We start from the raw sequence: 14,608 nt of genomic DNA, 5'->3' as shown, positions 1-14,608 counted from the left end.
TCAAAATCTGACCTTTCAAAAATGAAACAAAATCTATGCATGGCGTAATGAGGATTTAAATTGAAATATTAAATCAATGAAAAAAATCCCGATAAAGTAATTTGCCTGGGAGCCTTTGCGTTTTTTCAGTATTAGTCACATGACCATGGGCGTGGCCTGATGACGTCATCAGTAGTGTTACTGATCATGAAAAAGTTAATACACATGAAATAACTCTGAACTAACTAAAAATGATGAGGTTATATGAGAATAAATTTTCCTTAGCAACGGCTCGAAAACATCGGTTAATGGGCCCTTAAGCAACGACGACGTCGGTGACGCCGAGGGCGACGCTTAGTCAAAAATAAATTTGTATTTTACCAGCGAAATTCGACTGTTTCGAGCTGTTCTGTACGCCAATGGCTCTAGAAACGTGCTCAGGCTAAATATGCAATGACAGCGTTCAGTTCCAAATGGAATTTTGAAAAATTAGCCTTCGTCGTTCGCGTTCCTCAGATTACGCAGAACTTGATCATTTCACGTCCTTGTTTTGCAGAGGACGGCAAAGAAATGTACAAAGATTTATAACGCATGTGCACAGCTTTGTATTGTTTTGCTCGTTAAACCTTTTGTTTGGTGACGTTCTCGTTACCGTCGTCGTCGTGGTTTGTTTAAGCTCCCTATTAATATAGAAAGGAAAGCTTGCCTTGCCAACGGCGTTTGACAAGTTCTCACATTCACCGTATTTACGAGATAAAGCACCGCCCCCGATTAAACGCCGCATCGCATGAGAGTAGAAATATTAAAAAGCGCCGCATTCTTTCACAACAATGCGGCGCTTAATGAAAGCATCATCAGACTGACTTGTTTGAGGAGTCAATCACAAACAAGTGCGGTACAATTCAATATAAACCAGCTTCGGAAATGCATTCTCTTGTGGCAGGAGTACAATGCATATTTTCAGTGAGTGGTGTCTGTTTCGCACCCACATAGTTCGCACCCCTGAACTCATTATAAACTGTTTATTTAGAGTTCGCCTTCACCATGAGTGGATTAAAGAACGAGAAATAAACATGTTTTGTTTGATTTTGTTTTATTATGCTCACAATGTTGTATTTTTTGCTCGGTAAGAGAAAGATAATTTGAAGAACTTGATTGCTAGTTGGGTGGGTGTCGTGCCTAACCCTCGTTCCCAGGCTCCTCTCCCCACTCTTCCATCCTCCTTCAAGAAAAACGAAAGCACCCTGGGACCTGGCTGAAGTCCACATATATGGCGCTCGCGGCTGGTTCTGGGTAACAACAACAAATGGCTGACAGAAGGAATTTTGTAGGTGCGAGATTACGGGTTACAACAAGCGAAGGGGAATACGAGGGAACGGTCCACAGCATAGATGCAGAAAAGAGAAAGCTTACGTTAACTAAAGGTGAGAATTCGTGACATTTTCTAACGCAACGATACTACAGTAACACGAGCTTCCAGAAGGGAAACGAAATGTACCATCAGTGATGACACACATGGTGATTTAGTAGACAATCGCCCGGTGGTTTTTGGTGGCCAGCTTTGTATCAGTTAGGTGATCTGTCTTCTGTATCAGGTTATTGAGTCTGAAATTCTAGACATAACGCTAGTTTGTATACGTTTTGGGAGAACTAAGAATGATAACCTTGAAGTCTTTCAATTTGAACTTCGACGGAGGCACGTCATGCGGAACAATAGAAGATTACAAAGTGACATCTGTTCTATTGTTAGCTATCTGCGTTGATTTCTTAACCGCTTACGGTATAATGAAGGCCATACTTTATAGAAATAAACCGGCTATAAATGATTATAATTTAACTCTAATTTTATAAGCTTCCTTACAACTGACAACCTGATGAAGAACAGCAAAACTATTTGAAACGTCGCCTTTAAAAGACATTTTTTTTTTGGCCTCAAAAAAAGTCACGTTGAGATGCAAAAGTTTTAATGTTATTGATTTATATAGTCATAAGAATCTTCTGTAGCCTTGTTATTCATTGTACTCTTTGTTTTGTGCTTTAGTGATCTCTTGCAGTACTGGTAGAAAGCTTCATGGTTTTCATCACTTTTTTGGTCATGAGCTGAATACCTGTAAGTGTTTAGAGAATAATAAAGTAGGTTCCTTTCCTGTTTACCAGTACCTTGGCAGGGCTGTTATTGGGTCTGGAGTCACCTGTTGCCTTTGTCTTCACACAAACTTTTTGCTTTATGGTTGAGTTTTATCAACAGCAGGCAAGTTCACCTGTAACATCAAGGTCTCATCTAGGATACTCACCCGCAATTGTTGTTACAGTTTTTGTCCTGTAATGACAGCCCTGCCTCGGGAAGAGGTGGGAAGGTGCTCCCAGAAAAATTGGATGGTTATGTGACATGAGCTTTTTGAAACCTTTAGACTATTTCACACCAAAATTTGTGATTTTCCCTACCCCATTTTAGACCCAAGCTAAAATATTCAAAACCTTATCTCAGATCTGAAAGACCAGGAGACTTGTGCATTACTAGAGTATGTGATAAGCCATTGTGGCACATACACAGCTGGGGTAAACATAATTTGACAAGGGATCTAAGTTTTCTCTAAGTTGTAGCTTTGTCTAAAAATATAGTTACTCAATTGAAGACCAGAATGCATAAATTTTCCCCTATTTCAGACCAAAATGACTCAAACACCATACCTTTAGGTACTGCAGATACAATTATGACCTTTCAGGGCTGTCATTAAGGGTCAAACTGGTAACACCTGTTATGGCCAAGTACAGTTGATTTTCCCTTGATGCTACAAGTGAAATTGTCTGTTGTTGATAGAATTCACCCATAAAGTAACAAGTTTGCTATGAGTGTGGAGAACAAGGCTACTGGTGGTGACTCAAAACTTGATGAGAGCCCTACCTCTAGAGGCACTCCCCCCTCCCTCAAGGGACCAGTCCATAAGTCAGTGCATGCCAGCTATAACATTACTCTCTTTTACTGTCAAGCAAAGTAACATGTTTATTACCAAACCGCTTGTACAGTACTACAGATCCTAAATCTAGAAGTACCCAGTTAGTCCATGGAACCTCTCGATGATCCAGCCATCAAAATCAGGTCGTTATAAATTTCGGAAAATGTAAGGCTGAACTTATGGTTGGGCCCAAATATAACTTTGGGAATGGAGCAACTTAAAGAAATCTCATCAATACAGAATTGTCAAATGTGTTTATTTAAACGATGTAAATGCTGTGTTATACAACACGCGTTAAGTGAATACACTGAATATGTGCAACTACCAACTGTAATGATGTATGGTAGAACAGTTTACATTCTTACTGCCTCTATCACAGTGTCACATGTTTTATTCTATAACATTCTTGTTATTTCATAGTGGAATTACTGGAAGAGGCCAATAACAATATTTCACAAGATGAACAGACAGAGTAAGTCCATATGTCTAGTTGTTTAATGGTTAGTGTTGAGACCTAATAAAAAAAATTTAATTAAATCTTAAGATTCAATTATATATATAATACAGTGGAACCCTGTCTTACAGTCACCTCATTAATACAGTCCCCTCGTTATTATGCTCACCTTTTTTTGACCCGGCAAAACACCCATGGTTACATTTTCTTATAAGAAAACCCTGTTAATGCGGCCACCCCATTAATACGACCTATGGCCACATTCTGAAATCCCAACCTGTATAATCCTTTGCAATTTTACCCCATTTATATGGCCATTCAAACCAGTTATGTTCATCTTTCCATTGTTAATATTGTATAGTACATGTACTGATTGAAATTTCAATTTTTTAAAATAAACTTTATTACGTCTACATTCCATTGCTTAGAAGTGCAAATGTGATATATCTGCTAAGACTTCACTCAATTTACACCAGTCATGAAATTTGGTCCAAACCCCTTAATATGGCCACCTCTTTATACACTCAGACAAATTTTCATGGCCCGTTGGTGAGCGTGTTAATGGGGTTCTACTGTTTATGACTTCCATGTTTCAACTCAGAAACTTTAGAAGTGTCACAAGTTCTCTATGGTGTATTGTTCAAATGTTATACGTATGGGAAACCAAAATTAATGGTGATGAGTGACAATATTGACAAAATTCGGGTGAAATTATTTCTAACTTCACAAGTATACCATTTGATTACCTTTTAATATCACACACCTGTAGGTGTGATATTAAAAGGTAAGCAGGGGTATAGGAGCAGGGGTGGCGCAGTGGTGAGAGTGCTCGCCTCCCACCAATGTGACTGGGGTTCAAATCCTGGACCCAGTGTTATAAGTGGGTTGAGTTTGTTGTTGGTTCTCATCCTTGCTCTGAGGGTTTTTCTCCGGGTTCTCCAGTTTTCCTCCCTCCAAAAAAATAAACATTTCTAAATTCCAATTCGATCGGGAATTTGAGGGCCACGGTTTGTCAGTCGTAAGACTGTTGTGTGCTACCCTCATTAAACAAAGTTAATTTGTTTGTTTGTATTTGTTGTTTAGGTGACAAATTATGTTCACGATATATTGTAGGGTTTTGACTTGTTTACTGTATCGAGAAATTTCTTGCCAAACGTTATTATGGCAATTTTGTAATTTCACATGTAAAATTATAAACTAGCACTGAAATTTCCTGACAAAATTAAGGAGTAATTTGTCTCCTGTGATATTAGAAGATTAACACCAAGCTTATTTTGGTATCTTGCAGGTAATACAAACATGTGTCAAACATTCCTCTTAATTCACATTTTACTTGTTTTTAATTATAGAAACAAAAATATTAATCATGATACTAAAGAAGATGAAAGAATACACAAGGAAAGTCCTGACACTTCGCAGCCTAATCACTCAGTGCCAAGGTCATCCAAACCAGATACAGGATATGGAGGAAGAGGGATAGCCAAGGCATTTAAAGATGCTGGAATAGGGATAAATTCAAAGTTGGGTGTCAAGAAGACAGCTGTTTCCAGTGGATCTCTTTCAAGAGATGTGAGTGACGATGGTGACAGTCTGCTGAAGAGGCAACCTATCATAGCAGAGAAATGTATGCAACTTTTTTCATTTTTCATTTCCTTACCTACCCGTGTTACATCTGTATGTCTGTTTTTCAGGTGGAGTCTATGCTGGAGATTTTTAAAAAGTGAACTCATTTCTTTCGACATTTTGTACATAACATGTAAAGTCTGACTTACTATAACTGAATGTAGCCCACCAGGCTAGCATTGAATTGTGCTTATTGCTACCCACCTGGAAGTGTGCCAATCTTTTAGTTTAGTATGGCCAGGTGCTGGGAGGTTTTACAAGAAGAAAGTGTCCTGCTCAAGAACACAACACAGTCCATAGACAGAAATGCCAACCTGTGCTCAAAGCCCAGGCTGTTTGATCCAGAATCAGACACACATTCATGTCCCTCCCTTTTGTTTACAAATAACAAAACCTAACATTATTGTGCTTTTTCTTTTCCTAGATCTTTCTGATGTGCATTCAGATGATGATGAAAAGGAAAATATTAGTCCAGATGATCTACCTGCCATTGTACCCATTGATACTTTTGGAGAGTCATTTGAGGAAGCAGTAAGTATATATCATACAGTCAAACCTCCTAGAAGTGACCACCCAAAATGTCAAGCCTGGGTGGTCGCTTATGGGAGTTGGTCGCTTATGAGAGCTGAGACCATATTGGGTCAAAATTTTGCCTTGTTGGCATATGGTAACTGCAAAGAGTTACCCCGTGTTTTAAGTCTTTTATTCATGTGAAAAGTCAATTTTGAGAAAAAATCCGGTACTTCCCATTGAGAAAATTTTGTCTCTTGTTCTACCTGGAAATGGAGGTTCTTGAAACTGTATAATTATTTGATATCATTTTACTTTGTTTTTATTTTGGGTATGTTGCACATACAGTGTATTGTTATTGATGACACAAAGGCCAGGGGATAAAGAAGAGCTCATTACAATAATATTATAGTCAATGGCCCTATACTTTATTTTGCAAAAACTAGGCCTTTTTCTGTTACTTAGTTTTAATAGCACTTCCCTTGTCATGTGTTGGGCAATTCTTGTCAATGAATGTCACTTGATGTTTTGTTAAAATAATGTGTATAGTTTGTTAACGGCAAGTGTTTTTACCCAACATACATACAATATTATTATCAGTAATTGCTGACATTGCAACATTGATAATACAGATTAAGCAATTACAACGGCGCCACCAGGGATGACGCGTAGTAAAAAATAGATTTTTTATTCCTTTGCATTTCTTAACTATTTGAATGTGCTCAGTATGCCAATGGATCTCTTGCCCAAACTAAATAATTATGTTATGTCAGTGTTACAGTGTTACAGTGTTACATTGTAAATTCCAAAAAGAAATTCGAAAAATTTGCTGTTGTGGCTACATTCCAGAATACACAGAACTTGGTTATTTCACAGTTGTTGTTTTGCAGGGGGCTGCTACAAAATGTACAAAGATTTAAAATGCATGTGCATAGCCATTGTTCTGCTCATTAAACCTTTTGTTTGGTGATGTGTCTGTTGCCATTGTGGTTTGCTTAAGCTCCCTATTGACTCCTTCCCTCTTAACAGGTGAAATTCATCAGCAGACAGAGAGTTATAGGCGTTTGCTGTGAGGGTGTTAACCTTGGTAGACTTGGGAAACTTTGTTGGCTAGTAGTAAGTACTATAGTAATCCTTCTGTTCTTATTGGTCATGGTTTGCTTGTATTTTATTTGGCGCACTGCACATGACGGCCTATAATCATGAGTGAAAGTAGCTGATGGCTCACGGGATAACATATGGGTTATTGACCAAGTGTCAAGATGGCTGGGTATTGGCCAAGTTCTTTTTTTGCGTGTTTATGGGCTGAGATGGAGTTGAGATCCATGACCAAATGTTCAAGCTTGATCGATACAGGCTTTATTATATGGAAAAACCAAACACTATCTTTTTTGGGACACAGCAGGTAGTCCTAAGCCAGCAAGATAGCTTGCCTGCTTGGGTAGCCAACCACAGAACAGGATTCGGTTCATGTTGCTTGCACATGCAGCTAGCCATATAATAATAGACTGTAAGACATTGTAAAGGTAATGGAATATCAAATATGTTTTGCTAACAATTGATCTGTCTATAGATTTTTTCAATAAAATAGTTTTTTTTTCTGTCCAAGTTTAATCCATACTCTATCATCAGTGTTTTTTTAGGACCTACCAAGTTTCTTGGGTATTATCTACCCCAACAGACATACCATCTGGTACCCTTCTTCCATGGGTAGACCATACCAAAAGCTGAACACAAACATGATCTCACCCGAGCACTTGAGCAGAAAAAGTCCTGTGTCTCACAATTTTGATCTTGGCAATATATATATATTTTTCCATTTATTCCAATTTCTCTTTTCAGATTGGTTGTAGTAAGGTTATTTACTTGTTCGATGTTCTCACTCTTGGAGCTCCTTGTTTTGATGAAGGATTACAAGACATTCTTGAGAGTGGTGATATATTGAAGGTACTTGTATAACAAACTAGTAGGCTTAGCTTAGCTGGCAAACACAGCTGCACTTCTGCCTCATGAAAAAAGTGGCAGGATTCTGTCTGCAACTACAGATCAGGTTAAACTCGAATTTAACTCAATTATCTTTTTGACAGATATTCCATGACTGCAGACAAGCCAGCGATGCCTTGTATCATCAGTATCACATCCGACTTATGAACGTGTTTGATACTCAGGTGTGTGTGTTGCTTTTGTTGTTGTTCATTTATTTATTGTATACTTAAAATGAAAATAAACAAAACTAGGGTACCATAAATTCCTTTCAACTTTCACATTTTTTCTTTCAACCTTTCCTGATCAACATAAGGCAACCACACCTCCTAATGTAAAATAATATCTGAAACATTTCTTTTTCCTTATCATCCTGTCCCTTGGCAGTGCTGCAATAATAGATATTTATGGTAAAGAGAGTTGAGAGGTTGATGCCCTTGGCAATTACATGTTTGATTGAATTTCACAGGTAGCAGATGTTATTATTTACAAGAATGAAACTGGAGGAGAGTTGCCCAGGTTTGTGTAAGCTTTAATTACTTCTTTGTTGAAGAAAATGAGTGAGTCTTTTCTTGTGGTAGCAATTGTTTGTTTCTGCAATATTCAGGTTTCTTGCTTCGCACTCAGTCACAAAACACAAGGTCTATGAGCCCATCAAAAGATCACTTTGCTTCAGTGGCATGAATTATATGACGTGATTGGATCAGATGCTAGTCTATAGGGGTTGTGTGTACTAAAGGCATCCGCAGTTGAATGTTGATAGATTTTCTCAATCGATGCCCTAGATCAACTCTCAATCAATATCCGATCGACACTCTATCGACACCTTGTTTTACACTTGATCAACACGCGATTGACATCTCGGTCAACAGTCGGTTGAGAGTCGACTAGTTTTTTATTGATGCATGTGTTGATCATATATCAATTGAGATGCCGAATAAGTGTCCATTGGGTGTCAACCGAGTATCTATTGGGATGTCGATTGAGATGACGATCCTGGGTTAAACGAGGGGTAGCAATCAGCACTCAACCACGGATGCCTTTACCACAAATGATTGATCTACTGCAGGGTCCCTGCCAACATTTGCCAGGTTTCACAACACAAAGACCCCCTTCCTCTTAATCTGTGTTCAGTGCACATTGATCATTTCATTAGGCCACCTCTCAAACATCAATCATTGAGCATGCATGTAAAATTGAAATTACAATGTTTTTTTTAGATCGTTTTTAACAGTTCTTTTTATACTTTCTCTAGATATGTCAATGGTTTAGTAGCTTGCTTGTATGAATACCTGAATTTGTCACCAGAGAATGTTAATTTCCAGAAAGTGCGTCAGAAATATATGCAGGTATTTTGGGCTTTGTTTAATATTAGAAGCTGAAGTAAACTGATGAAAAATTATATTATCATTGGGGAAGGGGATGAGAGATTTAGCACATGAAAGACCATTGCAGTTGATTCACATTATGTTATGTTTTACATGATGTTTGAAAGGTATGATTGTGACCAGGCAGTAAAGGGGGGGGGGGGGGGTACTATATACAGCCCCAAAGGGTATGGTTATTTAGCCGGTTATGGTTATTTAGTCAGAAATAGGGCACTGATTTTGGCCATTTTGGTCTTAAATAGGGTAAGGCTTTTACACTCTAGTCTTGAAGTAGGTAACTATGTTTTCTAGAAGAAGCTATCCTACCTAATAAATGCATCTAGAAAACACCCCACCCAGTTATTCTGAGAATACCTCTCCCCTCCCCCCCCCCCCCAGGGGGAATTGTGATCTTCTCACTTGAGCTTAAAAAAGTCATGAACTATGCACTGTTTTGAGGTCTAAGGGTTCAGCAATGTCCATAATAACACAAACTATAAGTGTTTTAACAACTAATTGTTCATATTTTTAGAGAGATGCATCTATCTGGGCTGAAAGACCTACACCAGCTGCTCTTGTTGACGCTGCAGCTAAGGTAAGTTATGTTAGTTTTACAAAGCGATTGTTAAGATTTCCTAAAGAAACTTACAGTTATTTTGTGTTGGCAGGCAAGTCAAATGCTTAGCTTAAAGTCATTAATAATAAACTATCCAGCACTGGAGAGCTGATGCTTGGGGCTTAGTTAGCCCTTTCCTTTGGCAAAACGTCAGTTTCTTAACTGCCGCCTGGTTAGCTCAGTTGGTAGAGCACCAGACTGCTGTGTGGGAGGTTGAGGGTTCAAGCTCTAGACCAGACCAACACTTAAAATTTTAAAAAATAACTGAGGAGAATGTGCTACCTTTGTAATTACATCTGCAAATGATTAGACGTTCGTCTTCTTGGATAAGCACTGTAAACCATAGGCCCTGTCTCCTGCATCTTCAGTCTTACATGGTTAGGAGGGGACGTTAGACTTATCGAAAAGAGTAGGGCACGGAGTTCCCGGTGTTGTGGTGTGGCCTTGTCTCAGGGGTTGATGCTTCACATAGGGTTAACTTCATTGCGCCTTTCCCCTTTGGACAGAATTGTCCAAGAAAAATTGCTATATTGTCAATGCCTGTGTCTATGTCCTCTTTATTCACTTTGTGGTATTTTAGCTTATTTCTTTCTTACTCGATAATATCCAGGAGAGGAATGAAAGGGAGGGAGAAACAAGAAAGCTGATCCTAACCATTAGCGCAGGCCAAGCTATCGCCTCTCCTTTCACTGTCTATACTAGTTATTTAATGCTTTCGAGTGGTATACCGTGGAATATCCCACGAGTCACCACGCAAGCTATTAGGCGAGTGTGAATACCGAGAAAATGCAAGTTGCAAGCGGGATATTCCTTGGTGAAACAAGAGAGAGCGTTGGATAACTATTTTATACCTTGCCATAGAAAAACAGTGGCCAGGACAATCATTGCGACATGCGCGCGGCGCATGATGGGAAGGTTGGATGTACCGGTAATACCGTCGAAAATACAACGGCTTTCCTGTATTCTGATTGGCTGTGTTTTCTATGAATAGAGGGGGTAAGTTTCTAAAGAAACTGTGGTGCTGCGTCGGTGGGGAGTATAACAAGATAATTTTGGTTTTTTATCAACTGGGTTGATAATGTGAATTGGCCACCGTGAAGAGATTCGAGAGCTTTCGGATCTCTTTACGGTGGACAATTCACATTATCAACCCATTTGATAAAACCAAATTATCTTATTAAAGCCAAAGTCGATAAAACCAAGTTGATAAAACCAACCAAAGTTGTTAAAACCGAGTTGATAAAACCAAATTATCTTGAGCTTTCGAATCTCTTTACGGTGGCCAATTCACATGATCAACCCAGTTGATAAAACCAAATTATCTTGTATTTTCTATGGCATGGTATAAAGACTAATATTTGTACGCTTATCAGTAATAGTTGCCCTATTCGCACTAAGAATATCTTCTAAATGCATGGTTTTTTGTAGAATCGGAAAAAAAATCGATTTTTTTTAGCATCAGTGATATCTTTGCAGCATGTGATGTACCTTCGTGAACTGCGTCTTGCTCAGATGGAGCGTCTTATGGTTGAATTTCTCCATGGAGTTGATATTTACTTGAGTCTCAACAGAGATTCCAACGAAACGAATCCCAAGGTACTGGATTTTTGATTACTGTCACGAAAGGGGCTTGGTCACAGTATTTTGAGTTATTTTGGCCTCATACAAAAAAAAAAATGACAAAAAAAGAGATGATAATAAACGATAGAGGAAAAAGGATGGTTGAGGATGGAGAAGATTAACACGTATTACAAAGGACGAACTTGAAAAATTTTTAACCCCCAGTAGATTAGGGTCCTTTAGATCCGAGTGCGAGTGCAAAATGTGACCACAAGTTTTTAGTGCAGAATTGCTAACTAAAGAAACTTTGTTGTACTCTTTTTCGAGCCACGTAACGTTATGGTAAAAGTAATAACTTGTCTTTGTTTCGAGAACTTGTTTTCGCAGCTTCAACATCTTTGAAAACGCGTAGTTATAATGGCGGTGGTTACCATGTTTTCGCCAGCAAAATAACACTTGTTCGTGTGCGCGCGCTCTTTCTTTGTTGGCGCGAAATTTCCTAGTCGAACGTGCGTCTTGCCGGTACACTGACGCAAGGGACTCTTGAAGTTGTTGGGTAAAGTTGTTACTACTCTGTCTTATCCTCCTCAGGTGAAAGGCCAGCTGCTTCCTGCAAAGTTCCGAGAGTTAAACCGGTTTAATTACCGGCAGCGCTCAAGGAGGTACGACGGAGACTTTCACGAAGATGCAAGGGAAGTTGTACCAGAGGACGTGCTTGCCAGTCGGAAGGCCTGGCACGAGGGAGATCAATTCGCGCAAGAGTATGAGAATAAAAAAGGGCGTGTGAAAGAAAGACAGTTTGAGCCTCCTGATCCAGTCCCCGCGCCACTTAACCCAGGCTTCACTCTGCCGAACCCAGTCCCCACCCCGGTGGACAGGCTACGGGAATCAGTGCGCGAGAGCATGAGTGATTCAGAAGCAAGCACTGCAAGTATGGAAGGCCTTAGATTCAATAAGAAACCAATAGCAAAAGGAAAAGCGACTGCAGTTCCCACTGTCAAGTCAACTCCTGGTTCAATTCCATCTCACGAGCAGCCTGTCTTCACAGAGAAGGACTTCCCGCCGTTGAGTAGTTCCGAGTCGGAGGGGCCGGGGACGCCTCCACGACAAACATCAATGAAAAACGCAAGGAAACAGCATTCTGCGAATTTACAAGCCGAGGGAGGACTGGAGAGAAACGGAATTCACTTAGATCGCGGTATGGAGCCTGGGCTCCGGTCTAACTCGCCGGAGGCGCAACTCCTCTCACTACAACGCGCCAATGCGCTTTTGAGAGAATCCGCTTCTCTGCCTGGCCGTGGGCGCGCCGGTGCTCTGTTACGTCACGCAGCTCTCCCGGCGCTTCGGATGCCAGCTGAGGATAACTCGCCGGGTTATCATCGTTATGAGCCAAGCGGTGCCCAGCGTTCTGACAGTAGACGCGATGAATTCCATTTCCCAGCCGATGAAGATCTCTTAGCTGCCCCGGAGATTATTCCAGTTCCTAACCATCACATTGTTGGAGGAACCCAAGTAAGGATCAGGCAGGCGTGACGCAAGGGATGGAAGTTTCGCAAGAGCCCTTTCGTTGTAGCCTTAGTAGGTTCCTAGGAGGTCAAAGTCGTCTGTCGTATTAAATTTGTTGTGTTACTTTTGATTTCAAATTGTGGATGATATTATCGTGTCTTTGTCCATGCCATCATTGTCAGACATCAATTGAGGATAATACTACTCTAACTCTTCTTCGCTCATGTGTACTTCGCTTGACATGAGCTTATTGACATGAACATATCGCTTTTGCAAGGCCCATGTGATTAGTATCTGTTGATTTTGCTTCAAATGGGAACCTTTTATGCGAGGCAACCTCGCGTGCGTAGAATTTAGTGTCGAAGGATTGCGCATTCACTGAGCGCTTTGTGCGAAAGAAAACGACGTTTGGAAATTCAGGAATGTGTGAAAACAGGCGTGCCACAACGTTTCAGATTTTCCTATTCCACTTAATTTCTTAAGGGGACAAAGACTTATCGACAAGCCACGCCCCTAAGACTACAACAGAAGGACCTGAACAATGACTCTTTCGCATGGTAGAGTCATGGTGTGTTTTGATTATGTTTCCTCAAAAATTCACTCAACCCAGCTTTCAAAGCATACACTAGAGACAAAGAGAAGGAAGGCGTTTCGGTTGATCTGTGGCGAGATCTAAGAAGACCGAAACATGGCGAAGATAGTGACGATTTACATGAACCTCTGTTTAATAAGAAACCGCCAGAAAGCGATGAAAAATAAGAGAGAGTTACTGCGTTTGGGAGACGCGTGTTCGCATGTGGCATGGCGGCTAGTTTCTAGTTGCACCACAGGCGACCCAGTCTCGCTCTGTATTCAGAAAGAGTCCTGTGGTTAACCGTTCCGAGCGAGGCTTGATCATAAGCTGCTTTGTGGAAAATCTCAGTCTTATTTTTCAGCCCTTCTTGGTGGTTAGACAGTGGTCGTGTGACGTTTATCTTATTCTGTAAATAAATTATCGGTGTGTTAAATGATAGTTACAAGCCTGGTGGAGGCGATGGATCAACCAACCTCGTTTCCAGGGTCTCTCTCTCCTCGCGCCTCTATGGGTGCAAAGAGAGACCTTGGGAACGAGTTTTGAATCAAGCTCCATTTACGGCAGTTCTCCGCATAAGCGCTCGTATTGCTTCCGATTCTGACTGACCAATCGGGAAATAGCTCGGGTGCTTCCGACTACTCCCGAAGTGTCCACGTCAGCACGGTCCTACGAGGATACGTCTTGGTGGTGTTCCACATCGCGGGCGCAGTCCATTCTTAGAGGTGCCAACTTTGCTCCAGGTCGCCAGACAGGCTTAGTTAAGTCAAAGGGTGTAGAGGAAATAGAAACTAAAATAAATTAGATAATTAAATGCTAACCAGATAACTAATCAATGCATGTCTATAGAGCGGTTTTCAATTGAGTTTCCAAAGTAATCAGGCAATTACTTTGGTTTTGGTTTTGGTTTTACTACAGTTCAAGATTGGCCGAGTGGTCTAGTTTATAGGCAATTGGTTTGGTTTTGGTTTTACGACACTCAATTGAAAACCACTCTAAACATGGATGAGTGTTATAACTCAAATGGTAGAATCGGTGGAAAAACGTTACTGGTTTTTTTTTTTTGAGTGGTTTAGTATTAACGGTGTTTATGAAAGTGACACAAACTAACACATTTGCTTGGGCATAACAGCAGTAGAGAGGTAGGTAAGATATGACAAATCCCACTGTTTTAAACGGAGTATTGCGCATGAGATTATTAATTTTTCTTGAATAAAAATGTTTTTCACTGCTTATGTTTTGTGTAGTTTGAGATTATTCAAACTCAAAACTGAAGGACCAAAACTGTAGACAGAAATACCTCGCCGAAAGTCACAAAACTCAAATCAAAATTTTCGCTCATCCTGGGTTAGATACAACCTGACCTTGGGTAGAAGTCATCTGTGATTACTCATGGTTTCATCGGCTGATGAGTTCCCTGAAAAGCGCGGATAAAAATATCGTTGTTTGTCGTTTGTAATAAGAGGTTTTTCAAAAAACGGT

The 14,608-nt window shown here is 40.1% G+C and overlaps 1 protein-coding gene across 1 annotated transcript; it reads left to right on the top strand.

Moving 5' to 3' along the window:
* The first annotated feature begins 1,235 nt into the window (after positions 1 to 1,235).
* On the top strand, positions 1,236 to 14,361 carry LOC110040369 (uncharacterized). Its single transcript, XM_020745597.2, has 13 exons — positions 1,236 to 1,403; positions 2,021 to 2,089; positions 3,357 to 3,408; positions 4,740 to 5,014; positions 5,438 to 5,544; positions 6,553 to 6,639; positions 7,366 to 7,470; positions 7,611 to 7,691; positions 7,976 to 8,025; positions 8,762 to 8,855; positions 9,406 to 9,468; positions 10,966 to 11,085; positions 11,641 to 14,361. Exons 1-13 carry the CDS (start codon positions 1,286 to 1,288, stop codon positions 12,580 to 12,582), a joined length of 2,163 nt encoding a protein of 720 aa, XP_020601256.2. The 5' UTR covers positions 1,236 to 1,285; the 3' UTR covers positions 12,583 to 14,361.
* The last annotated feature ends 247 nt before the right edge of the window (positions 14,362 to 14,608 follow it).

Source organism: Orbicella faveolata, unplaced genomic scaffold (assembly GCF_042242905.1).
Source record: "Orbicella faveolata isolate gen_17 unplaced genomic scaffold, um_ofav_v1 contig_35, whole genome shotgun sequence".
In the NCBI taxonomy this organism is placed as follows: Eukaryota; Metazoa; Cnidaria; class Anthozoa; order Scleractinia; family Merulinidae; genus Orbicella; species Orbicella faveolata.
The sequence above is the reverse complement of the archived record's forward strand: the minus strand, read 5'-3'. Positions and strand labels throughout refer to the sequence as shown.